The following is a 26,391-nucleotide window of genomic DNA, read 5'->3' on the forward strand; positions in this document are numbered from 1 at the left end:
CAAAATCCATGACATTCAGTATACATAATTGTATCTCTTGAATGATCATATGTAAATATAAAGCTTCAGAGCAATATTGATTGGTATTAGTGATTCCATATCTGTTACTCTATTAAGTTGTTTAAAAGGAACTTATATTCTTGGAGCAAATATCCGATGGTAAATCAGTAACCAATGGAGTTGTGAGAACTGAACAAGAAAGCAGGTTGTTGGCTTGTCTTTCTTGAATCTCTGATGGACCTCTTTGGCTTTTGCTCCAACATGTAGACAAATTTGTCTTATTCTACTATTACAGGAAACTGAAAAGAAAAGGAGAAAAAGGAAGAAACCAGGATAACATAATAGAAAGGACAAATGATATCATCAAGATAGCACAATTATTGGACATTTGTGGCTGTAACTGCCAAAGCAAAGTAGGCCATTTGTTTGGTTACTCCTTGTTTTGAGCAATCATGTCAAAAATAGACTGTAGTTTCTTGCGCAAATGCAATTCCAAGATGTGGACTAAACTGAGATTTGTGTTTGGTTGAACAAAACACTGTCCAATGAAGTAGAGTGAATTAACATAGGTAAGGATTACTACTAGAGTATTATTGGAATGTTGTATGCTGCATAATAATCTCAGACCAAGAAAGACACACGGGAATTTTATTAGTGTAATAGGAGATACATAAGCTAATGTGCTAAAGCTTCTGAGACATACCAAATAGGTCTCAGTGTTATTTCTTGAGATGATCACACACACAAAAAAAGAAAAAAGACAAACAAACAAAAAAAAAAATGGATACATTCTACTAGGGCATTAAAGAGTGATCAGGCGATCCAGGATTATAGAAGTAACAATCACGATAAAGAATTAGCAAATATGGTCTTTGACCACCATGTTCATCTGGCTGAGGGGGTTGAACCCTTCAATCTCACCACACTTGCTGCAGAGCATTAGGGGTCCTAATCCCTGATCAACAACAGAATGCATGAGTTTTGGACACTTACGAGCAACAACCACCGAGTTAATTACCTCATCAGTCGGATGATACACCGTCAACACTTCAAATCCCTGTAGATCATGAGGCTCGACCACTGGATACAGGAAAGCACGAGCCCCATGGGCACTCCTGAGCATGAGAATTGCTCCTGGTGCCATGTGCTTGGCCAAGTGCTTGATCACATGAATCTTCTCTTCTATCTCCATGCCCACAAGGGCTGCCAAGAAGACAACATCATAGTCTTTCAATGCAGCTGCAGATACATTCATGATATCCGTTGTATGGAATTCCATCCGTTTGGACAAGTTGGGATGTGACTCTACTAGTTTCATGGCCATGGAATTTGCAGAAGCATCGATATCATAGTTGTGGAAAACAGTGGAAGTAAGGTGATGAGATGCCAAGACAATGGAGGTGAGGGGGAGTGGTCCAGAGCCCACAAACGCCACGCGACCCGGGTTGGAGCAGTGCTGGCTGAGGAGGTCGAATTCAAGGCGGCTGAGCTTGAGATAGTTAGAGTAGTAGGGGAATAGGTCGAGATGATCAAGAGGGCTTTCAAAGGATCCAAGTAGTGTGGAGTAGTGCTTCTCCATAAGGCCCTCTGCTTGGCCACAGAGGCGAATTAAATTGTTCCTAATACGTTTAATTTTGGTGCAGAGTCTGGTAACGTCTATGGGATAGGGTGGGATGCACGTGGCCACAAGCTGTATGAAGAGCGTATCGACGTCCTTGGAGGGGCTGAGGTTTTCAAGCTTGGAGATCTCGTCATAGAGCTCGCAGACTTTCTGGACAAGAGGATCCCTCAGACAAACCATCGTGAATGATGAGTATAAAGCTTTAGTTTATCTGTATATCCTACAGAAGTAGATGAAATTGCTCTACTTGTTGAGAGTTGATGGATGTGATCTTGGCCTGGCCTTCTACCTCTATGCGAGTATATATAATGACAATTGTGGGGCCTTTCTCTTGGGGGGTGGGAGGGTTGGGATAAGCTGCATCTTTCATGCACTCATTTCTTTATTGATTGATAGATTTTATCTGCCTCCTTCCCATGCTTATGAATAATTGGATTTAGGCAAATATTAAAGAGGACGAAACCATATTCTTGATTCTTTTATTAGAATTCATCAATTATTGGTGAAAAAGTGAATGTATGTGTGTGTTTTAATCACTCTCCTTTGCTCCATCATTGACGCAGCAGTCAGATATAAGAAGATATATATATATATATATATATATATGTTGGCCATTAACCAATTATACTAACTCTCACATATTTTTGTAAGATAAACAAAAAAAAAATCATACTATTTAATAAATAAAGTTGTAAGATGCTACAAATATTTCATATTATCTTGAATTTATCGGACAATTATCACCTGAGGATGGTAATTAAATCGATGTTATTGAGGTCATGAAGCTGATAGGAGCATAATTTTTTAGGGCAAATTATAAGAGGTTGAGGTTTGTTATCATTATAAGTATCTTTTAGAATTAATGGTTATCTAACAAATACCCATCGTAATAATCTATTGTAGAGAGGTATTGTTAAACCGTTGTTGATTCTTGGGGCATTTTCAATTTTTCAAACAACGAGAATATTTGTAATTATGACAAATTTCAAAAGAGATCATTGTAATTCCTCTAATTTTTAATGTTCTGCTTTGAGGTCAATCAATTCAAACGCAAACCAATTTGATATAATTAATGTACAGTTTAAGAGAAGTGATAAATTATTTAATAATTTTTATACTTGTTATCTAAATAATTATTCCAATTAAACTCGATTGGTAAAAGTTTTCAAAGAATAAGCTAAAGTAAAAAATTGAAGATTAGCAAAAATGTAACTTTCCTTGTGTTTGATTAGTTTGACCACGTCCTTTTTTTATATAGAAGTAATAACTACATGATTACATCGATGTGTCAACCAAATGAGTAATTAAACAACAAATTGGATCGATCGATACAACAAATAATTAAGATAAATTACAGTGGATTCACATAAAATGAAGTAAATATTCACAAATGCAATGGGACACAAATCTATGATGTCGAGTTTTTTCATGAATCCTCAATCTTAACCATTAGGGTAAGATACATTAGTTGGATCACTTCTTTCTAAAACGGAAATGAGTTATTAATGTACGCAATATATAAACAATGATAGTTATATTATGTTGATGTGAATAATTCACACCATCAATGTTCCCACATCATGCATACATGAATTTCATATAAAATAATGATCTTCCTAAAAAATAATAATAATTAAAATTTGTGTGTGGCTGTGTGGAAAACATGATTGGAAGAAAGGGCATGAAGCATGCAACAAGAATCTAAGTACCAAAACCTTCTATCTCCACCTAAGATTTTTCCAAATATAAGTAGTCAAAAGTTGATGATCACATCTCTTTCCCATTAATCACATTAGAATCTCTCAATTCTTATGCTTTCCACACTTTATAAGCCATTTTTTTTTTATATCCATTAAATAGAAGGAGTAGAACATATTAATATATGACGTAAATTATGTTGACATTTTCTGGTATTAGGTCAAAATACATAAATTTTCTGTATATTGTAAAATTACAAATACATCCTTTTAGGTTATAATTGTAATTATAACTACACCCCTTACTCAGATAAAGCTTACATAAATACCAGTCAGGGGGTGTAGCTGTAATTTTATAAAAAAGCAAGTGATGTTTGTGTATTTTGACCTAATTTCGGGGAATATTAATATAATTTATCCTAACATATACTTGACTTGAATCACATTGTTGTTAATGACAGTCATAAGAATGTCGAAATTTTTTCGTTTCTATTTTTGTTTTTCTTTTGAAAATTCTTTAAAACAAAGCATCATAATGCAAATCTAATTAATTTGTGATAAGTTTAATCACAAGAGTGTGAAAGCATAAGAATTTGGAGAATCTAATGTTAAATAAATAGAAATTATATCATTTAACTAACTAATTTTGGTTGGAATTATAATTAAAAATTGTTCTACGTGGTGTGAAAATAAATTGCATGTGTGTAGATTCTTGTAGCATGCTTCATGCCTAATTTCTCTTGTATGTTTCAAATATGGACACGAATTAATTATCGTATGACTGATTGAAATAAAAATAATAGAATATGTGAATGTATAGTTGAGATTATAAGTTTTCTGATATATTAATACAAGAATTTGAGAGCATATATATAAAGTATTCTAAGATATTTAGAGAAAAATTGAGAGATTTATAAGCTCTTGAAACTATAATATGTTAATTAGGATTCATTTATAATTTCATTCAGAAAAGTTTGATGATTGTAACTTATTTTGTTTCTAAAATTCAAATAAATGATCATTTAGTAAGACTATAATGCATAGTTTATTGATATTTTGATGAACTTTTTTAATCTTAATCTATTTATTTTAAAGTTTAAAGTTTATTTAACAACAAGCCTATTCGGTTAGCATCTGTTAGATTTTCATCCAATTTTTGTGTTGAATTGATCAAAATGCCCTTTTGTATTATAACTTAAAATTTATATAATTTTTAAAAAATTAAAAATATTTTTATGAATTAATATTCCCTATGAAATATTTACTTATCCATCATAATTTTTTCTCACAATTTTCAAATTTTTTTATTTTTAAAAAAATTCTGCAAGGTGGAAATAGTAACGTCCACTTCACCGTCTAGGGGCTACATATTTATTTTCTAATTGAGGGGGTATTTCATAATTTTTCAAACAATAAGAAAATATTCATAATTATACTAAATTTCATGAAAGATAATCTACCCTAATGTATATGTATCACATGATGTAATAAATTAAAAATAAATAAATAAATAAATTATATGTGATTGACATACAACTATGTGATAAATAAAGAAAAGATATATATAAATGAGTACATGCCACAAATTTCTCAAATACTAAGAAAATTTACATGAAATAGTATGTTCATAATATGATATAAATATAAAACACAAGATCCCATAACGATAATATATTCCCCTATATATATTATTAATTTTATTTAATCTGACATGATGATGATCTGTTGTATTATTCTTTGGAACGGGCAACGAACTGCACCATGACTGCAAATTTTGGTATTATTACATGTGAGATGTACAAATTAAGAGTGCAAGATCTTGACTTTGTTATTGTCCTATTCCTTTCTTGTTCATTGTGGGTTATATATCATTGCTTCCTTTTGTATATATAAGAAGATAAACCTCTTCGTTGTCAAATCCATAGCCCTCATAAAATAGAAAGGAACAATTTTGCTCGATTGATTGATAGTGATGTGAGCAAAAAGAGGCTCAGACTGAACGGGTCATTTGAGATCTTCGAGTCTTAATTTACAAATTCTAGGACCAAGCTGCTATTTTAGGACCCCAAACCCCCCTCCCGAACTCGATAAAAACTTAATAACAAGGATATAGGTAGGTATGTGCATGCTCTAAAGGGGTTGTTTGCGTAAAATTTTGTCTGAATAGGGGGTTTACTTATAACTAAAGGGGTTGTACTTATAATTTTGTAAATACTGGGGATGTTTGTGTAATTAAACCTAATATAAGGAAGTGACAAATATAATTTACCTTTGTTTTTAGCTATTGCCAATGACATGTCCTACTCAAACAACGGGCAATAGTTGTTGCACAGCCATAATCGATTACTATTTACCTCAAATTTTCACCATTGCCTATGAAATTTTTCTTAGTGGAAAATTTTAGCCCAGACCCAACTTGGTCGAGCTTGAATTAATCATATGGTAAGTATAATACATTTGACATATGATTGATGTACAGTTTAAAAAACATGACAGATCACATAGCAATTATGATAAATTTATTATGTGATTAGTTTGATTTGATCAAATTTGATTGCGTAACAATTTTCCAAAGCCACGAGACAATACCATACTTGTTAAGAACTGAGTTTACCAATCCAAAAACAATAGATTTTCTTGCACATACTCTTTTGCAATCTAGATAAACCTTAATTTTGTCTCATTGAGAAAAAGTAAATCTGTGCAAGAAACTGTGCTACTGATGATTCACTTCTTCCTGGTCAAAATGACCAACTTTGCTTATCATGTCATGTTGTCTTCTTTTGTTTTTACATACTATGTAAGAATGAAGTAACATTTGCCCACATGTTGCACAACTAACCCAATGGGGAATTATCACAATTTCAAGAATGTCAAGCTAAGTGGACTGCTTTCTTGTCCCCTTTCACAACCCCATTTTGATCCAACAATTTTGAGGTCTTTTTATGCGGCCTTTTAGTGTTACATGTCCAATTTTATTGGTTTTATCACATGACCCTTTCCAAATTTAAATATATACATATATATATATATATAATTAAATAAGATTATAAGTTAAATATAGAACTGCATACCATACGTACATGGATATGACGTCAACATGTAACAGCAGAGTATAATAAAATATTCGTCTTATAAAACATTCACGTTCAATCGACTAATTGCATACGCTGGTTAGTTCAACCGTTAAAAATGCATGTCCTGTCCTGTAAAAGTTTGTGTGTTCCATATCCGTAGCAGTAAGAGAGTTGTGTTTCTTCTTGGTTATAAATAGAAGACCAAGAAGCCTTTAGATGTTGCAATTATTACTGAATAATATAAGGATTCATGTGTTTTTATCTTGATAGGGTCAATCTAGATGACCATATATTTTCGTGAATAGTACGATTTATCCTAAATTGATGGAGAATTAATGTTCCATGTCAGTTGTTATGACTAGTTTAAGTGGATCATCATTATAAATAGCCTGAAAACCCATCAGTCAAGTATATATCAATATTGTATTCAATTTATTTTTTACCTTGTAGCAGCCAACTGAATTTAAGTATCGGAGGACTATCATTTGACATATCAGGCATCATGTTTTGGGAAAAAATACAAGGACCCCCCTGCGATATTGGGAATGTTAAAAAAAAAATTGAGAAAAATAAAATATTAATTACACCTCCAGTGATATGAAAAAAATTTCAAAAGGCCCTCCGAGGCCATAGTTGGTGGTATACGCCACATTGATTGTGAATATGGTCCTGAAAGTGTATTTTTTTTTTTTATAATTTTGTCCTTATCTCTTCTATAATATATAATTATATATATAATTTAATAAATTTTAAAATAATATATAAATACTTTATTAATAATAAATATATTTTACATGTAACTATATAATTATATTAATATTTTTAATAATATTTTTTAATTACATAATTAAATTAATTTAATTTAATTTTTAAAAAAAATGGTGTTGCTGCAGAGGAGGACAAACTGTTCTCCTCACCCTTGGGCAACGGCGGTCGCCCATCGCAACGAGGCGACATCGTCTCCCAGACCTATTTCTGGTCTTGGCGATTGGTGTAGCCCAGACTAGTTTCTATTAGTCGTAAGATTAGTTTTAAGCAATATCGTTCTTCCTGCATATTATAATATTTTTATTATACCAAGTGCCCATTTTCATTTGCGTCTTATTTATAATATCATAAGATGTCTCTTTGCTAATTCGATTTCTCCAGCAACGAAGGCTGTCTAGTGTTTGATCGTAGCGGAAGAATCTGGTGGCTTTGGTTCCAGAGAAGGAGAACCCAAAGACGTGAAAGCCGCAGCCGGAGATGGAGCAGAGAATTCCGGTAGAGTTGTCATCTAAAATCTAAAAGGGAACCTCTGATACATTTGAGAAAGCAATACGTGGGTCTATCCTTTTTTTCTCTGCCACCTTTTCTTTTTTTTTAAATATATATAGATATTATAGGGTAAATAATATTTTATCATCCGAACTATGCTGATTTTTACACTTTGCAATCAAATTTTTTTATTTTTGTGTCAATTTACCATTGCAACTTTGCGAAATTTGCACTTTTCCACATATGATTGTCTTTTTTGTTGATTTTTTTTGTCAGAAAAACATCATGTGTTGTGCATATGTAAAAAATATCACATCACATAACCCTCGAACATTACATGTGCACTGCAAGTTATGTTTTTTCGACAAAAAACTTGGTTAAAAATAGTTATAAATGACAAAGTGTATTATAAAGTTGAGATGGTAAGTTGACGTAAAAAAAGGTTTAGATGCCAAAGTGTAAAAACGATCATAATTTGGATGGCAAAATATAATTAACCCATATTATATTTTGATATTTATAAATCAACTAACATATAATTATTAGAACATTCAGTACATAATATATCTATAATTCTAACAAGAATTAATACGACAATTTAGATTATCTATCATTGAAATTATTTTTGCCATGGATTTTTTTAGCCATTACAAATATTAGCCACACTTAAAAAATCACGACCAATGCCCATTATGTGGTTGTGATTAATGACTATTTAGTTTTAGGATTAATCATACTTAGATCACTTTCGAAAATACAACTTTTTCAAAAGGACTTCCAAAATTACTCTTACATCCCCTTCGAAAATTCAGTATTTACACCTAACCTCTTTAATTAGGGTTTGAATAAAAAATAATAACGTCCGCAGAGTTACACAAAATTTTAAATTCACCCCTCATTTAAATTCCCATATAACAATTTTATACTTATAAAGAAAAATGTAATGATATTAAACTCACTTTATATATATAAATATTACATTTATCCTTCTATAAGAATAAAATTTTACTTGAGAATATTAAATAATGGACAAAATTAAAAATTTATATTTTTTGTTAACGTTAGTAGTTTTCATCCAAACCTTAACGAAATGTGGTCAAGTGAAAATAGAAAATCTTCAGTAGAAGCGAAAGTGTAATTTTAAAACTTATTTGGGCAAATATAGTTTCACATTTTCGAAGAAAGTGTAAGTATAATTAACTCTTATTTCTAACCATGACAGTTAGCTGCCATTCAGTATTGAATTTCTTCTCATATATATATATATATATATATTTCCCTATCACTGTCAGAATGTTATGGTTTATGTCCTAATAAAATGACAAATAATTCAAAATACATCATTACAATAAATCACAATAAATGTCCAACTTCAAAGTTAGGTCGACGGTACTTCCTTCAGATCTATTAAGTTTTTGTGTTGAGGAGTAAGAGAGAGAAGAGAAAATGACGTTACAACAACATTGTGGTGTGCATAATTTGTAAAAATAGAAAAATTGCATGACAAGAAAATAGAACGTAGTATATATATATATATACATATAATTGATGTAATAATTAAATTAAAGTAATTTAGATTGTATTGATGTCCCGTTATACGAGTTATTGTCCGCTCCAACTCTGTATTGATCATACGATTTTGTCTTGAAAATGCGCATTATTAGGGAGAAGAGGTCTTGAGGGCTTATAAGCCACTCAAGTTTGCAGTTAATGTGGAACGCTTGCCTGTAATAAAACTATTTTTTCAAGTTTTACAGTATTGAGCAAGGGTCAATTTTTTTAGAAAAATGTCTAAATAGAATAAAATATCAGGGGATAAATGTAAATAAAGAGAAATAAGGGATACTTTTGTAAATTTGACAAATATAAGGAAGTTTGAAACTTGTCACTTTCTGGACATAATGCTACTGAAGGTACAACAAAAAAGGGTTTGAAATTATAACAAGTACAAGGGGAAGTTAAAATAATTTAAGAATATTTAGATCAAAACCTCAAGTTTTTATTATAAATGCATTTATTGGATTTAATTTTATATTTATGAGTACAAATCTCTCTTTGAAAAATAAACTTGGGCAATTGATTTTTTTTTTGTTTAATGGGATTTGATCTTCAATAACATAAATTGAAGAACATAATTTTTTATTTGATAAATTCAAAGATAAAATTTTTTTGGGCATTTGATATTTTTTTTAAAAAAAAATTGATTTGATCTTCAATGACATAAATTCTAGGGTTTTTGAACTTAATTTTCGAATTAAAGATTATAATTTGTTGATATTCGATACGAACACTTTGATTTTCGCTTTATTTGATGAAGTGACATGATTTAATTGGCTTTTTCATAATTTTATTTTTTTAATTTTAAGATGAGATTTTAAAATTATCAAATTATTAATAATTTTTACTATATTTTGTTGGGAAATTATAATTTAAGTTGCTTTAAATATCTAAATACTATATATGTTAATATTTGATTTATCCATCAATAAATACTTTATTTATATTATTTCACGTATAAATTTAATTTGGTTTGCCAGTCTCATAATTGATTTTAAGTTAACCGATTACGAGAGTATCAATTTTGAAAATTGGTTTTCGAGTAAGTGATTATTCCATATGAGTTCGTATTTTCATAATTGATTATATAAATGCAGATCGTAACTAAATTTTAAAACAAAAAAAAATTATTTTTAAGTTTAATCAACAAATTAAAAAGATTTTTAATGAATACAAATACTTATAGTGTGATTAAAAGCTATAGCTAAGCTTGTTTAAAATAACTTATAAGTTCTTACATTTTATAAAATATTTTAAAAATTAAAAAATATTTAATCTTATTTTAAAGATAAGCTCTCAAAGTATTTCGACAAAATAAGACGTTCGAGTATTAAACATAATAAACTATTCAATAATAATGACTGAAAAACCATTGTACAATTATAATTTTAGATTATATAATAGATAAATTTAGCTATAGGGAATAAACGTCAATTACATGAAGGGTAAAAGTGAAATTTTTAGCAATTTAATTCAGGCATAACATTTTATTTTACAATTTTATAAGCTCATATTATTATTTTTTTTTTTTTTGCCAAATAATTTTCAAGAGTTTATAAGCTCTCAAACATCTTATAATATGCTTTCAGGAGCTATAAGCTCGGCAAACACTCTCTTAACGAAAAATAATTATACCCACTACAAAAAAACTATATTTGCACTCAATAGGAAAATAGTAGTTTTGGTCCCATAAGTTACGATAATTTCACTTTTAGTACCATTAATTAGGAAATTAACACTTTTAGTCTTACAACTTAAAAAAATTAGCACTTTTGATCCTCATCCACTTTTTTGTCTATAATTCAACGGTATAAGTTACGTGCCTAGTACGTGGCTATTATATATTTTTGGTTGGAGGAAAAATTGACCTTTCTTCCAACAATAGCATATGAATACTCTATTTGACTTACTTGATTCACTTATGGAAGACATGATATTTTATATTGCTTCTACTTGGATTCCATTTTACAAAAATGTGGGAAGGATAAGATTCAATTTTTGTAAGAGGGAAGAGAAATCCCCCTTTCTTTGTTCTAATTTCCTCCGAGATTTGTTTTTTTCCCTCAAAAGTGGTCTCAAACTAGAAAACATGCCAATTTTTCCTCTAGTCAAATTATTTAATAGCCACGTGTTGGGGAATGTGGTCTATATTATTTAATTATAGATTAAAAAATAGATGGGGACCAAAAGTATTAATTTTTATAACATTAATAATGGGATCAAAAGTGACAGATCTAACTTATGGGACAAAAATACTGTTTCTCTCACTCAATACATAGATTTTATCTGATCAATTGTAGGACCAAACGGGCACTAAATTATTTTGTGGATGGAACAACAAATGTTAGATGCATTAGATGTAATTATGGAAAGTTGAGGGGTGTTTTTGTATTTAAAGAAAAGTTGGAGAGTGATCTCTGCAACAAGAACAAAAGAGCAAAAGGGAAAAAGAGGAAAGAAGAATGGTAAAAGGAAAAGAGAGAGAGAGAGAGAGAGGGAGAGAGAGAGAGATGGGCCAAAAGAATGGCTTTGGACTTCCCAAGTTTCCTGACAGACAGAGACAAAAGCAAGACCATTTAGACACTGTGTAAAGAGTCTGACAATCACGTGATCTTTCTCTCTCTCTCTCTCTCCTTCTTTCTCTCTCTCCCTCTCCCTCCCTCCTTGTTTGATTTTTGTCCTTCGCTCACAACTTAACTATTATTACTTGTACGCCGACGCATCTTCTCTTCCACACTCACAATTATGCGGATGTGTAGAGTTTGAATACTGTGGGATTTATTCGAAAGTCCCAGAAAATTTCAAGCGCGTTTTTGTTGGGAGGTCTGTTTTCGGCTTCCTAGATCTGCGTGTGTTATCGAAGTTGGTTGTTTCTGTAGGATTTCTTGGTTTCAGGCCCCATTTCAGCGTTCTGAGCGAGTTTCTCTTTCTGGGCTGTGTAGATTTTGCTCTGTTTTGTTTCTGATAATGGGTCTTTTGTGTTTGTTGTTATGTCTCTTCCTAAAGTTGGAAGATTTGTTCCTTTCTGAAGAACAAATGATGTTTGGAATTCCTTTTCATATTTGGTGTTAAAGTTCATATTGTCTGTGATTTTATTTGTATCGTTTTGTCTTCTATCTTTCAGGCTTTTCCTCTTGCATCTTGTGGGCGTATGATGGTCTCTATGTGCTTACTACGATTTGGTTTTAACTTTGGTTATGCTATGTGGTTCTACATTATATATTTGTGTGAAATTACGCAATGTACATTGTGTATGAGGGTTCATGAAGGAGTATCAGTAATTTGATTGTAAGAAGAGGTGGGAGATCATGGATGCTTGACCTTGTTTGTTGTTGTTATTAGGTAAAATGGGTGTCATTTCCCGAAAGATATTCCCAGCATGTGAGAGCATGTGTGTATGCTGCCCTGCTTTGAGGTCGCGGTCACGGCAACCCGTGAAACGTTACAAGAAATTGCTTGCTGAAATATTTCCCAAGTCGCATGTGAGTTTCCCCCCCTTTTCTGGGGAAATTTTGTGTTTTGGCATTTGCTCTGACATTGTTGGGCATGATTAGGTACTGATTCGTGTGTATTTAAAAATAGAAATGCGAACAAATTACTAATGCAGTAATGGTTATGCTAGTTTCTCATGTTGCAATTTTGTGGGACAATTTGCAAAAATAGAAATGCGACCAAATTACTAATGCAATAATGGTTATGCTAGTTTCTCATGTTCAAATTTTGTGGGACAATTTTGCGTTTTTCATCCATATGGTTTACTGCTATTTCAATTTCGTACATCTAATAACACCACTTAAAATTTCACTCAACATTGTCCTTGGTAGAGTATTCTACTTTGTATTTTGGTTCATATTTTGATTGATTTCTTCTTCTGACATCTTTACAAGTGTGGCCTTAAGGATTAGAGTTTGTGTGCTTCTTATTGGTTGTAGATTTCGGAGTCATCATAATAGTAGATTTATACCTTGAAGATAGCGTCTTTTTGGTCTGTGAGCCTACCATATTTGCACATTATCTTCTGTCAACATCTTAGTCCAGTAGTTCCTTGTGTTTTTGACTGTGAATTCTCCATACCTACTCTTATATAGAACATGCCGAAATTCTAGTAGCTATCACCATGAAGTTTTGTTTTTGTTGCGAATGCAATCTGAGTCCCCAGTTTCCTTTTGTTTCAGTTTCAACTAGGATGGCCCAAACGAACATTTAGTCGATCTAGTGAGACTGAAAATATTGCATGACTTCTGTTTTCATTAGGTCCTTCTGATGGTTCCTTGACGCTGCACAGTAGCACATGATTTTCCTGTCCAAACTAGTGGTCAAGTTAAAGATAGGAACAGACAACTGTTGAAAAAGTGGAAAGTCTAAGTGGTGATATTAGAGGGTTGGAAATCAAATTATTGTTGAAGTATAGAAATGGAAAATATAACTGCCTCCCATTCGGTCAAATACTTTAGTAGACATTTAATTGAGTTTATTTGCTTAGCCGACTTGAGCTGTTTTGCTTAGTCAGTTAGTCTGGAGAATGACATGATATTCAATATTAAGCAGATCTTTTCCAGCAGAGGCCTTTGCTTTAAAGACATTTTTTCTGCCCACTATTCCTCACCAGACTTAGTTATATGATGAAATAAATTTGGTGTGATTTAGGATGAATGAACCCTAGATTCAATGGAGCTGTTTGATGAAACTAATTATACATACTTAGGTTGGTTATGCTGTCTGCTAGGACATCAAGATTTTAGTTACTTCTCCTTTTGCTCAATGAAGTAGTTATTTTACTCTGGATGAAGCTGTTCTCTGTTTTGTATGTGAGGCATAAGGGGTTGGAGGTGGGAGATTCCATGAAAACTCAACTGTGTGCAGCACTGGTCAAACAATGTTTAATGATCATCTATATAATTCGTGGGTTTGTCAATGATGTTTGATTAATTGTATGATAATGTCAAGTCGTTCCAGTATGAATGAGATGAAGTAAATAAGTAGGTTTGTCTTTTTTTGATGAACCATCTATGTATGCTTAGTGTTCTATCTAGATACTCAACTGAAAGTAGCATTGTCTAGGAATGATAAGAATGTGGAACCTCTCTGAGAGATTGTAATATTCTAAATGATTCGTTTTGGTTCCTTCATCTGGAAGACCAAGAAAACTCGTATTCACTTTTATCTGCTATCTCTTATTTTCACCCCTTAACGGCTCTTACTATCTTTTCTTATGCCTTCTTTTTCTTTCACTATGCTCTTATCCGTGAATCTTTCTGTGTGACTACCATACAAACACACCAAATTTACAACATCCTCACTCATAAAAAAAGATTACCTTGCTTTGATGCATGCCTATCTTTGCCGCTTTGGGCAACTTCTTTGGAGCTGCATCACATGCCCTTTTTAGCTATCTTCCAACTTCCAAGTTTGATGATCTGGAAGAACAGAACCTCCAAATTTGCTATCACTGAACAGTTGTGAAATTGGTGTTAGAAGGAAACCTGGTGCAGTTGAGAGAAGAGGCCCTCCGATCGAGACATAATAATTATAATTTATATAATAGATAATAACAATTATCTATGACGGAGTTGTCTTGTAAGACCCAATGTGAATGATTGTGGAGCAGGAACAGAAACTGATAATTAGGAGCCAAAAATTTAGGAAAAAATTAAAGAAATTTAAAAGAATGGAAAAGTTGTAGAGAGGAAGTTGTAGTTGGGTAAATCAATATGATTTTTAAGTAAATAATTTGTTTTTATGAATTGAACCAATTTATTTGCTACAATTTTTCCCTTTAAAATTTCATAAATAGCAAGGACACCACCACCATAACATACACACCTCTAGCGAAGTCAAACACCTTATCCACATTCTTTTATTTTCTTTTATATGTATCCCACCCGAGTATGAACTGTATCCATAGAGCATCAGACATTACACAGAGTCATGCTTTTTTCGGTATCTATGCATCATTGCATATGGGCGTCATAGTTTTTTCATATAATGCAATTCCACAAAGTTGAGAGTACTACTTCATCCCAAGTTTTATCACCCACCCTTCTTAAATGTTCATCTACCGTGATTCCAATGTAAATGAATTATGTAATGTTTTTCCCCTTAAAATGCAGGATGGCCAGTCAAATGAAAGAAAAATTGTAAAGCTGTGTGAATATGCTTCCAAAAACCCTTTACGGATTCCAAAGGTGAGGTGGTTTTGGGTATGCATACTAATCAAAGAAAGATCGTTGAATATGTTTCCAGGGTGCACGTAATGAGGTTTTTTTTGGTTGCCATATTTACTTTATTAGATTGCTAAATATCTTGAAGAAAGGTGTTACAAAGAATTGCGAAGTGGCAACATCAGATTCGTCAGTATTGTTGCGGAAACTTACAACAAATTACTTTGCATTTGTAAGGAGCAAATGTAAGTTGTTATTTCAAAAAATATTTTTGCTTGAGTTATGGGGTAATCTTTGCTTAAACAACTACTGTTTTCATGGACATTAACATGCAAATGCAATTGCTCATTTGCCACAGTTTCTTGAAGGTTTTTAATTGCACTATGAATTCAACTTCTTGTTATCTTTGTTAATATCTTAATATTGAGTGAAAATATTCATGCTAGTTACCATGATTTCAGAGATGTTTGCAGGACTGACCTCAAAGTGGAATTCAAGAAACCTTTTTAAGTTTCATTTTGGCAAAATTTATTATTACCACGTCTCTCCATGCTTGCAGGGCCTATTTTTCTTTTAATTTGTTGAATATGGTTATTGAACTGCTGGATGACTCTAAGCAAGATGCTCTCCTGATTATTGGATGCGATACATTGACTACATTTATTTACTGTCAGGTGATTAATACTTACTTAGTTGGGATATTTTTGTATATGGTCGTCTATATTCTGTGGCACACTGTCTCACTATGCTTTGATAACTGAGGTACTGTGTGGTCGCAATACAAAGTCATGAGATAACTGCATTCTTGATTATATTGCAGGAAAAAGTCTTTCATTGCACAACTTAAAACTGTAGCTATTTTGTTTATGCATGTTTGGAGGAGTTAGTGTCGCGGTAATAAAGGTGTATAATTACTGAGGAAGTGCTTCATTTTTTTCCCTTTCACAGTAGAAATAAAAGGTTAGATGGGAAGGAGAGGTGAGCAGGAAAGAGGAGAACAGGAATTAATGAGTTGCTTAGTGTGTTTTCATCTAGTTTCTGTAAGCATGGTAACTGAATCTGCTCCTGTCTTATTCTTATTTATCTATTGCCTACAGATGGATGGAACTTATACACGCAATATTGAAAACTTTGTTGACAAAGTTTGCATGTTGGCACGTAAGACTGAAGATGAGCATCAGAAACGTGGTTTAAGAGCATCGAGCTTGCGGTGCCTTTCAGCCATGGTAATTAGATCGCTGTGTATTTTCAATATATATTGCTCATGCCATCTATTCAATTCACAGTTTAATTCTCTTGCTAATGCATTCTCTTAATATTCACAGCATGTTACTCTATCAGCTTAGTTTTTTAAAGATCTTTTGTTTGCATTTTGGCATTAATTCAACCATCACTATAGCTTTGTCCACGACATAATTAATTGTGTTTGGTCCCTGTATCTGCAGGTGTGGTTCATGGCAGAGTTCTCGCATATATTTGCTGATTTTGAGAAGGTTTGTCTTTCTGATACTCTGCTCAGCTGACAGCTTTTGATTGATCTAACATTGTATCTTCCAGATTTTGAGCTGAAGTGTATATCTCTTGTTTCATAGTTGACCTTGGATTTGCTGTTGTAATCCCAGGACTTCAAGCTTCATTTGATTCATTTTCACTTCATCTGATTAAGAGTTATGGAAGGAACCAAAACTTGTTTAAATGAACTTTATGGGATACCTATTGCAGATTGTTCATGCTACCAAAACTTGTTTAAATGCACTTTATGCGTTACCTATTGCAGATGGTGCATGCTACCAAAATTTGTTAATTAACTTTATGTGTTACCTATTGCAGATCGTGCATGCTACTCTTGATAACTATGAGATGGAGTCACAAAATGAGGAAGACGAAGAAAGAAGGGAGGCACATCATAATTGGGTGGATGAAGTAGCAAGATGTGAAGGAAGGGGCACTCCTGGTGTGGGTGGTGAGTTTAGCCCTAGCCACATGATCATAAGATTACGGCCAGAAAAGAAAGATCCTTCTCTTCTCACGAGGTTGGAGTTGTTCAGTTTTATTTATGTAAAAAGTAAAATTTCCTCAAATAATAATTGCAGACTGCTGCTAAATTAGTTGACCAGTGCCGTTCACCACTTGCACTTTGTTGTTAATCTCTCTCTTTAACATCACTGACTTCAGAGACGAGATTGAGACACCAAAAGTATGGGCTCAAATATGCATCCAAAGGATGGTTGACCTTGCCAAGGAGAGTACAACTATGCGACGAGTATTGGACCCAATGTTTGTTTATTTTGACACAGGAAGACACTGGGTTCCTCAGCATGGCCTGGCCCCTCTTGTTCTGTCTGATATGCAATCCTTTGTGGAAAACCCAGGTGATTAGCCATGCGGCCCCTACCCTTGATCTGCATTTTGATTACTTTAGCTTTTGTCTATGCTAAGTTTTTAATATTTAGATTCTGGTGACTGCATCTTCCGTCTCTGCTGTTAAGACGTATGACGGACTTAAGTTAATGTGAATCCAACAACATCTCTATCTTTATTTTCGGAGTCTTTGTTAAACATTATTACTTTTAGAGGAAATGCATCTCAGATACATCCATTAGTATGTATCAGAAGATCAACGTGGGACCTCGAGAACAAATGATTGTTTACCCCTTCAGATCAATTTATGTAAAGAACTTTCTTTTACAGAATATACCATTCTTGCTATGAAGCCCATGTTGATATCGTTGTACGAACATGTAAGGTGAAAACTCAATTATCATGAGATGATTATCAAGAATTGTGACAATTACACCAGCTTACATGAGTAATATGCCATGCTAATTTCTGGAAGTTATAGTTCCTTGAGAAGAGTAGGATAACTTTTATAGTCAGAAAATTCTCCTATGAGTTCTCAATTGTGTTGCCAATTTTAATATTATTTGAACATAAAACTTGCAAATGGTTGTTTAATTCAAAATTTTGGGTTCTGATGCTGGAGAGTTTGACATAGACATTTCATCTGATTATAGGATATCAGCAATTGATTTTAGCTGGTGTTGTTCGACATTTGGACCACAAGAATGTTGTACATGATGCCGAGATGAAATGTCACATCGTCCAAACTGCTAGCTATTTGGCCCGGCAAGTTAGGTTAGAAGCCGTGATTTCTGATATGGGGTTTGTCAGTGACCTCTTCAGACACTTGCGCAAAAGCTTTCAGGCTACAGCTGAACCAGTTGGAGAGCAAGAGCTGAATATGAATGCTGCACTGCAGACTTCCATTGAAACTTGTCTGTTGGAAACTGTTAGAGGGGTAATGAGTGACATAAGTTGAAATATTTGACTTTGTCTTCTCGCTACTGATTGAGTTTTTGTTATTCTCAGATTGTTGATGTGCGGCCGCTGTTTGATATGATGGCGATTACACTGGAGAAACTTTCTCCGATAAGAGTTGTTGCTAGGGCTGCACTTGCCTCACTTATAATTCTTGCTCATGTGATATCCTTGGCATCTATATCTTTCCACTCTCAGCAGGTGAGAAGGCCTAATAATGTAACTGCAAATGCTACTACCTTTTGGTCTCTGTGCTTGTGGATGTGGAGAAGGGAACATTTTTATACGCGCTCTTGTCTGTTTTCTGTGTATCTGTGCGCACAGCTCACTTTTTCATTTTCTGGCTTGGACTAGTAAGAATTACTATGCTTATGCTGACGAGAGATGTCCCAGCTAATCTTTGACTTTTGAAAGTATGTGAGTAGTATGACTGCAACCAATTATTTCTAGATTTTGCATTTCATCTGCTAAATAATCCGCATTTTATGGCTCTTGCTGTGCAGTGCATCAAATTTTAGTGACTTTGGCTATGTTTCCATCAGTTTAACACCCATCATATATCTATGACATAATAATTAAAATTTTGATGAGTACTTTGCTGACTTCACAACCTGGAGACTAAAATAAGAAATGCTGTTAGCCTGTTATAATTTTGGTACTTTTATCTTGGTCCTCTTGGACTAGTTTGATACTCATTTTCATTCTCATTCTCATTCTCAGGTGTTTCCTGAGGCTCTTTTCATTCAACTCTTGAAAGTGATGTTGCATTCTGATGTTGATTTACGTGTTGGAGGGCACCAAATATTCTGTGTTCTTCTAATTCCAAGTTCCGCTCACGCAAGAAACGATGTTTTCAACAATCCGAGGAGGGGACATTCCAAAAGCACATCCACATTTTCCTCAATTACAGCTCTGCTTGAGAAGCTTCGTCTAGAAATATATGGAACCAAGGTGAAGCAGGAAAGTGAAAAGGATGACTATCAGCAGCTGAACAAAGGCAAGGAAGAGAGAAAGCATGGGACCTCCCACAAAAATTCTCCTAATATGCATATAATAAGCTCCATTGTTGACAGGACCGGTGGACCAGCCAACTTGACTGAGACTGTAGGGATACTTACCTGGTCAAAGTTTCTTTGTTATATCTTATCACCTACTTACATGAATTGTCTTCTGAACTGATGCAGGAACAGTATTTTTTACGATGCAACGAAGACCAAATAGCACAGTTGCTGTCTGCTTTATGGATACAAGTCAATCTTTCTGATAATCTTCCTGCTAATCTTGAAGCTATAGCTCATTCATTCTGTTTAGCACTTATTTCTTCGCGCCTTAAGGTAAAAATTCGGATACATGGATTTCTTTTTTTTTGTTTTGTTGTCCAAACTGTCAATTATTTACCAGACACATTAAGAATGTTGGATCCTACTTGGGATTGATCTCTAATGTTTAAACGGTTGGTTGTTTCAAACTAATATCTTCAGTGTTTGTTCTTATTTGATTGCTAAATATTTCTGGTCACATCTCTTTAGTTATACTATCCTGCTGTATTTTCTAGGGATATTTTCTGATGCTGGTGGTTTTAAAAATTTATTGCTGACCTGTGATCACTCATTTTTGCTTTGTTGTAGAACTCCAATAACAACCTAGTACTCAGATTCTTTCAGCTTCCCCTATCAATAAGAAAGATGTCTTTAGACTCCAATACTGGTACGGGGAGTCCATCGATTAACTTATCTGTGTGAAAGCAGTAAACTTCTACGCTTGACATATTGTTGTGTGATCACAGGGTCCTTACCTCCAGTGTACCAGAGATCACTTCTTGTATTATCTACAGCTATGTTGGCATTTGCGGCGAAGCTATATCATATTGCTGAGACTTATAATTTGCATAACTTGTTACTCGAGTCTGATGTAAGTAGTAGGCTGCTTATGCTTTCACTTTTTAGACTTATCTTTTGCTTTTAACTGGAATGAAATTGGTATTTGAGAGTGACATTTATTGTTTTGGGTTTATGATCCTTAATTCAAATGCATTCTGATCATGGTTCTATATGCAAACAACTAAACATACTAAACGGTCTCTTAGCCGCGTTGCAGGGTAAATCATTCTTTATCTAGCTGGTTTGCACTTATTCATACAAGCTGCCAATGCCCAATGGCTTGATAAATTCCATTAGTTTGCCCAACTTGTCACTTAATTGATCTTCTTTTGTCAACCATTTTTTCGTACTGTATTGCTCCAACCTATTTAGCATTTCTTAAACTAATTCTGGATGCTTATTAATTTAGGTGGATCCATATCTTGGCATCAGTGACAACTTTCAGGTTTATGTAAAATCTCAATCTGAAGTGAAAGATTATGGCTCGGTTTCTGATAATGAAGAAGCTTTGTCAACTCTCCTTGAGCTGCGGGAAAAGGCTTATGAATCTGACAAAATCGTATTTTCCATCTTTGTTGAGAGTTTGTCTTCCATTACAAAGGTACTTTGTTTTTCTAGTACCTGTTCTTTGAGAAGAAAAAGGCTTGTTATTACTTTATGTATTTAAATTTGAAGGATCTCATGTGAAAGTTTTGCTTCTTTAAGTTTGAGGCGGACGAGATTGCCAAGCAACTATCAGAAGAATTTTTACCCGATGAAGCTTTCATGTTCGGCCCACAATCAATACTTGACATGGATCACATCCAAAAAGCTGCACACTCCAAGGAAACACAATCATTTGATGGCGTATGTTGTCTGGACCTTGAACTGTCTCAGACCCTTAGTAGCTTGAATATAAGTGTTTGAGATTGAACTTCCAGCCAAGCTTAGGACAACTGACACTTGTCACTTCCTATCCTACATCTCCTGTGATGGCAAAACATGCTTGACATAATTTATCTCTTGATTCAGGAATTTTCTGCAAATTCTCTGGTTGAAGATGATGCTATGAGTATATCATCAGTTGCTGATATATCTCGCTTCATCCCGAAGGTGCCCGCATCTCCATCTCCTTCGATGTCCCATATTGTCAGTATTGGACAGCTTCTAGAATCGGTAATGCCCTCCTTGTTCTCGTTCTGTTATTGTGTCCTGCTGCATTCTTGCCAGAACGACGCCAAACATATACAAACAAAAGAATACTTAATGTTACGTCATGTCCCGTGAGTAAAATTATATAACCAAATCTAGTTGAAATCCATAAAGAAGAAAGAGTAAAACTAAGCATAAAAATATATATCTCTATCAATGCTTAAATTTTAAAGCAAATCGGTTTCAGGCACTTGAGGTCGCTGGTCAAGTAGCTGGATCATCTATCTCCACTTCACCACTCCCGTACAGCACCATGACAAATCAGTGTGAAGCCTTTGGTACAGACACGAGAAAAAAGCTTTCTAATTGGTTGACCTCTGATAACCACTCGATACAAGCCAATGATATGTCCCCTCCACCTCTGCGTTCAACTGGGGGATCATCAATTGACAAGGTAATCTAATGATTATTACTCATCCTATTCAGCTTTTGGGGTCCTAGGTTGGATATAAACACTGATAACGAGTTCTATTCTTGTCAATGGTAGTCTTTATGGGTGTGGGACCTGTGGGTATACTCGTTCAACCTGACCCACAAGTATCTGCCTGAAGAGGACCGCATTAAATCCTTGAATAATTGGCAGTTTAATTATATTAGAATCCGGCACTGGGTCAGGGGCAGTGATTAAAATCCATCCCACCCACAACCCAACTGCGTCATAATCAGGTTATATATATACGTATACTATATATATAGGGTTAAACACACTTTGCCCCCAGAATTATGCTTGAGGTAGCATTTACTCCCCAAAAAACTAAGAAATGTGCCACTTATCCTCCGAGAACTAAATATTTGATAATATTGCCCTCATACTATATGGATATACATATTTGTAGTTCAAAAGATTCTCATTAATTTGTTAGAAAAAAATGAATTAATATATTTATCATATTTTTTTGAAGAAAACATATTTTAAGAACTGATATGTAATTACTCATTTTTATTTTAAAAATTAATTAGTTAAAAACTTAATTTTGTTATCAAATTTAAAAAATCTTTTACATGAAAGTTTTGTGTATTTATTGTACTAATTCATTACTTTTCTTTGAGTCTTTAAAATGTAATAATAAGTCGAAATTTTTTTAACTTATTAATTGTGTTTTACTTTATTGTAATTGAAATATATTTTTTTCAAATTAAAGAAAATTTTAATTGAATTAAAAAATGCAAAATGTTTAAAAAAGAACTCTTTTGCAAATATGTATATATATATATATTGATATAAAGGTCCATATTGTCAAACATTTGATTCTAGGGGAGAAACGTTACATTTGTTAGTTTAGTGCTACTTGAGGTATATAGTTCAGGGGAGCAAAGTGTATTTAACCCTTATATATATTTTTTTCATATAAACATGAAAGTTTAGCTCTGTTACTGACGCCCACTTACTTTATCTCCCTTTCGATTTTTGTTGTGTAGTCGAGTTGCAACATAAATTTGGCTCTTTTACTTGTCACCAAATGTTTGAATTTGCAACTTCAAATAATTAATTGCATTCATTTTCTTGAGGAGCAAATGTAGGATCACCCTAAGGCCTCCTTTATTTTGAGTTATTAGGCTTTAATTTTTTGTTTACGGTGTTTTTTCAATACCCAAAGCCTGTCGCTGTATATGATTATGGCTTGATGAAATCAAGCTCACAACTTTAGTATTATAGTATCACACGGGCCCACCATATGGTGATTAAAATGAACTACCAATTTTTTGTCATCAAATATTCCAAGCAATTTACCTTATTGTCCTTATTTATGCATAAAATAACCAATTGACCAACTAACGAAAGTTAGACCTTTTGACAAAAGAGACACAACCCTCTCAAGGTTTTTGTTCTTGAAGAAGAGACAACAATGGCGTCTGAGCTCAATTTTTATGAAGATGAATGTTTGTCGTAAGGGAAAATAATATAAAATGTATTATTTATTTTTATATAATATATCATTTTTAGCTTTTTTGATAAAATATTATATACTTAACAGTCTTGATTTTTATGTAGCATATAATATTAACTTTTATTTATGTATATAGATATATTATGTTTTAATACAATAAAATACTAAAATTGAAAATATTAAAGTAATCCACCATTCAATCTCAATTTATAGTCAAAAGTAAACAATATATTACTTATATCTATTATTTTATCAATACTAGTAAACATAAAATAGAGCCATTTAATATAATCACTTCTAACTCGATCCCAATAATTATCCTAACATTATCTATATCACTTAAATCCCATCACATCAAGTAGATGAGGCCTAACTATCCGATCTTGACCATGCACACCCTAGTAGTACTGTTCCGACTTAGTTTTCCCGACACTTGGACCTTGACAGCATCTTTTTTACAGGCAACATGCAGTGAAGCAGCTATAGGAGCCGTTCCATCGTCAAACTCCTGGCTAGCTCTCAGATTGCCCCCGGCCAGCCCTTTTGACAACTTCCTCAGAGCAGCTCGTGGTTAAAGGTGCACTTGCTTCTGGAAATTCCAACTGATTCAAGTGTTGACTATCCGTTACTCTTGTTTTTTCTTTTCTACTGTTAACTATGCTTTAGATTGTTAGGGCAGTATTAGGAAAATGTGCAGTACCAATCTTAGTTTGGATGTACTATTGTAACGAATGTCTGTTTGTATCCTTGAACAGTTGTCTGTTTTGCCTTGTAGAATCAGGTAGATGATCTCTGTATCCTCTGTAATATAATCACTCTGTGTAATTTGCAACTGTTTCAGACCGCATGATGCTATCTTGCCTTTGTGTGTGTGGAAAGCGGACGGGTATGAGCATTCTGGGTAGGTTATCTTATGTGAAAATGTTGAAGTAGTGCGTTAAGTTTTTGTTTCTGTGGAGCTATTTGGATCTTGCAGAAAACCTGTGAAACTACCACAAGGACCCGTCAAGTAGAATTGTGCCTGTGCTTTGTGTTGTTCAACATCTTGTTAGTCGATTTACAATTAATGTATTGTTGTCAAGAACTGAAGCTTAATTATATGCAATTAATGCAGAAGTTAGGATAAAGATTTAGCTATAGCTTGAATTCCTACTTACACCCTTATTACAGTTCAACTTTACAACTAGGCTGCAAAAATTGTTGGTAGTTGTGAAATTGTTGGCTGAAACAACTATTGTTTTAGTGTTTGAAAATGTAAAATTTAGGGGTGCAACGGGCGGGTTTGAGTGGATTTGGGACCCGTCATGCCAATTTCAGGAAGGACCCGGACCCGTCCTGCCCTAGTTTTTGTAAGACTTGCCCCGCCTTGCCATGGTACAAAACTTGCTTGGATGGGTCTAACTTGATATATTTAGTTATTTTTATTTGTTTATGGCTTGATTTAAATATTTAAGTCTAAAAAATAAATTTTCAAGTATAAAAGAAAGTATTCATAATATAACAATACAAAAAAATTACGTCAACTATACATTATTAACTTCTTCATCTCCTCCTTGTTATGTATTGGGGTATAATTTTTTAATTTATCAATTGTTGAACAAATATATAACAATAAATAAATAAAATTTTATAATTTTTTGTTAGTGTTTATTTTAACAAGATAAAGTAACAGGGAAGTAAGCTTAATATAACAAGCTAAGTCATGATACAACAGGACGGCTACGTTATACAGGTGGCTGACACATAAAGACGTCATAGTAAAAAATCTCTAGATAACTCCAAGAAGCCTCACTAGAATTGACCCTTTAGTCAGCAAGTAACTGCATCCTTATATATCCGAGCAGATTGGGCAATGCTTGGTTAAAATGTCATATTTTTGTCTAGATAAATTCAAATTCCATGATTCTGTCTTTTTACAAAGCTAAAATGCATAGTTATCTAGTGGCCCCAGATATTTCGCAACTAACTCTACGAGCTTGCTCTACGGACCCTACAAATTGAGGCACGATGCAGTCTTTTAGGTAACATAAGCTATCGCACTCAAACTCTCAAAACTCCCTTGATTTCAACTATTTTCTAGCATATTTTCATACTAATTTCATCACTTTCACACTATTTTTAGTTATTATTCTCACTTTGATTCAAATTTTTATTTTATTACTTTAGTAAATCGTTACCGATTTAAATATCAGAGTACTAACCTATGTTTTGCAAGGCTAGTCTTTCAACAATCTTAGAATTTTTGTGAAAGTTCTTTGACCATTGTGGTGCTGCTAAAATTCGGTACACATTAATTTTTATGTATATTTTTATACTAATGAGGGGATAAATATAAATTTATAGACATATATATGAAGTGAGGTTACCATTATTACATTTTTTCACTTATTAATAGAAAATTATTTCATAAAAATATTAAATGAAGGATAAAATTAAAATTTACGTAATTTTTTTGCGAACATCTATATTTTTTGTCAAATACTAATAAAAGGGAGTCAGGTGTAAACGATAAATTATTGAAGGAGGTTGTAAGCATAATTTTGAAACTTTTTAAAAAAAATATAATTTTATATTTTTAAAGAAAGTCTAAATATAATTATCCCTTAGTTTTATGATTAATCATTTTTTGTTTTAGTTATTATGTCCATTATAAACATGGGAAGTAAATTTCAACTGTGTACAATATGTCTTCACAAGATACAATTAATCTATGAACTGGAATTCAGGTACAATTTCCATTAGT

At 33.1% G+C, this 26,391-nt stretch overlaps 2 protein-coding genes across 3 annotated transcripts; one reads left to right on the forward strand and one right to left on the reverse strand.

The window, feature by feature from the left end:
- Window positions 622-1,939, reverse strand: LOC105172429 (nicotianamine synthase-like). The gene has a single exon (XM_011093846.2). The coding sequence runs from the start codon at window positions 1,799-1,801 to the stop codon at window positions 857-859; it is 945 nt and encodes a 314-aa protein (XP_011092148.1). The 5' UTR covers window positions 1,802-1,939; the 3' UTR covers window positions 622-856.
- LOC105172430 lies at window positions 11,685-24,500 on the forward strand. Of its 2 annotated transcripts, none has more exons than XM_011093848.2 (20): window positions 11,685-11,816; window positions 12,552-12,691; window positions 15,320-15,394; window positions 15,500-15,615; window positions 15,930-16,044; window positions 16,468-16,596; window positions 16,816-16,863; window positions 17,201-17,403; window positions 17,546-17,742; window positions 18,385-18,668; window positions 18,740-18,889; window positions 19,409-19,792; window positions 19,873-20,022; window positions 20,317-20,395; window positions 20,475-20,599; window positions 20,978-21,169; window positions 21,274-21,414; window positions 21,580-21,723; window positions 21,947-22,153; window positions 24,110-24,500. In XM_011093848.2, the coding sequence occupies exons 2-20, from the start codon at window positions 12,557-12,559 to the stop codon at window positions 24,221-24,223; spliced, it is 2,988 nt and encodes a 995-aa protein (XP_011092150.1). In that variant the 5' UTR covers window positions 11,685-11,816; window positions 12,552-12,556; the 3' UTR covers window positions 24,224-24,500. The 2 variants fall into 2 exon arrangements, with proteins under 2 accessions (XP_011092150.1, XP_020552904.1); XM_020697245.1 differs by lacking the exon at window positions 11,685-11,816 and adding an exon at window positions 11,823-12,032.

This window comes from Sesamum indicum, linkage group LG10, assembly GCF_000512975.1.
Source record: "Sesamum indicum cultivar Zhongzhi No. 13 linkage group LG10, S_indicum_v1.0, whole genome shotgun sequence".
Classification (NCBI taxonomy): domain Eukaryota; kingdom Viridiplantae; phylum Streptophyta; class Magnoliopsida; order Lamiales; family Pedaliaceae; genus Sesamum; species Sesamum indicum.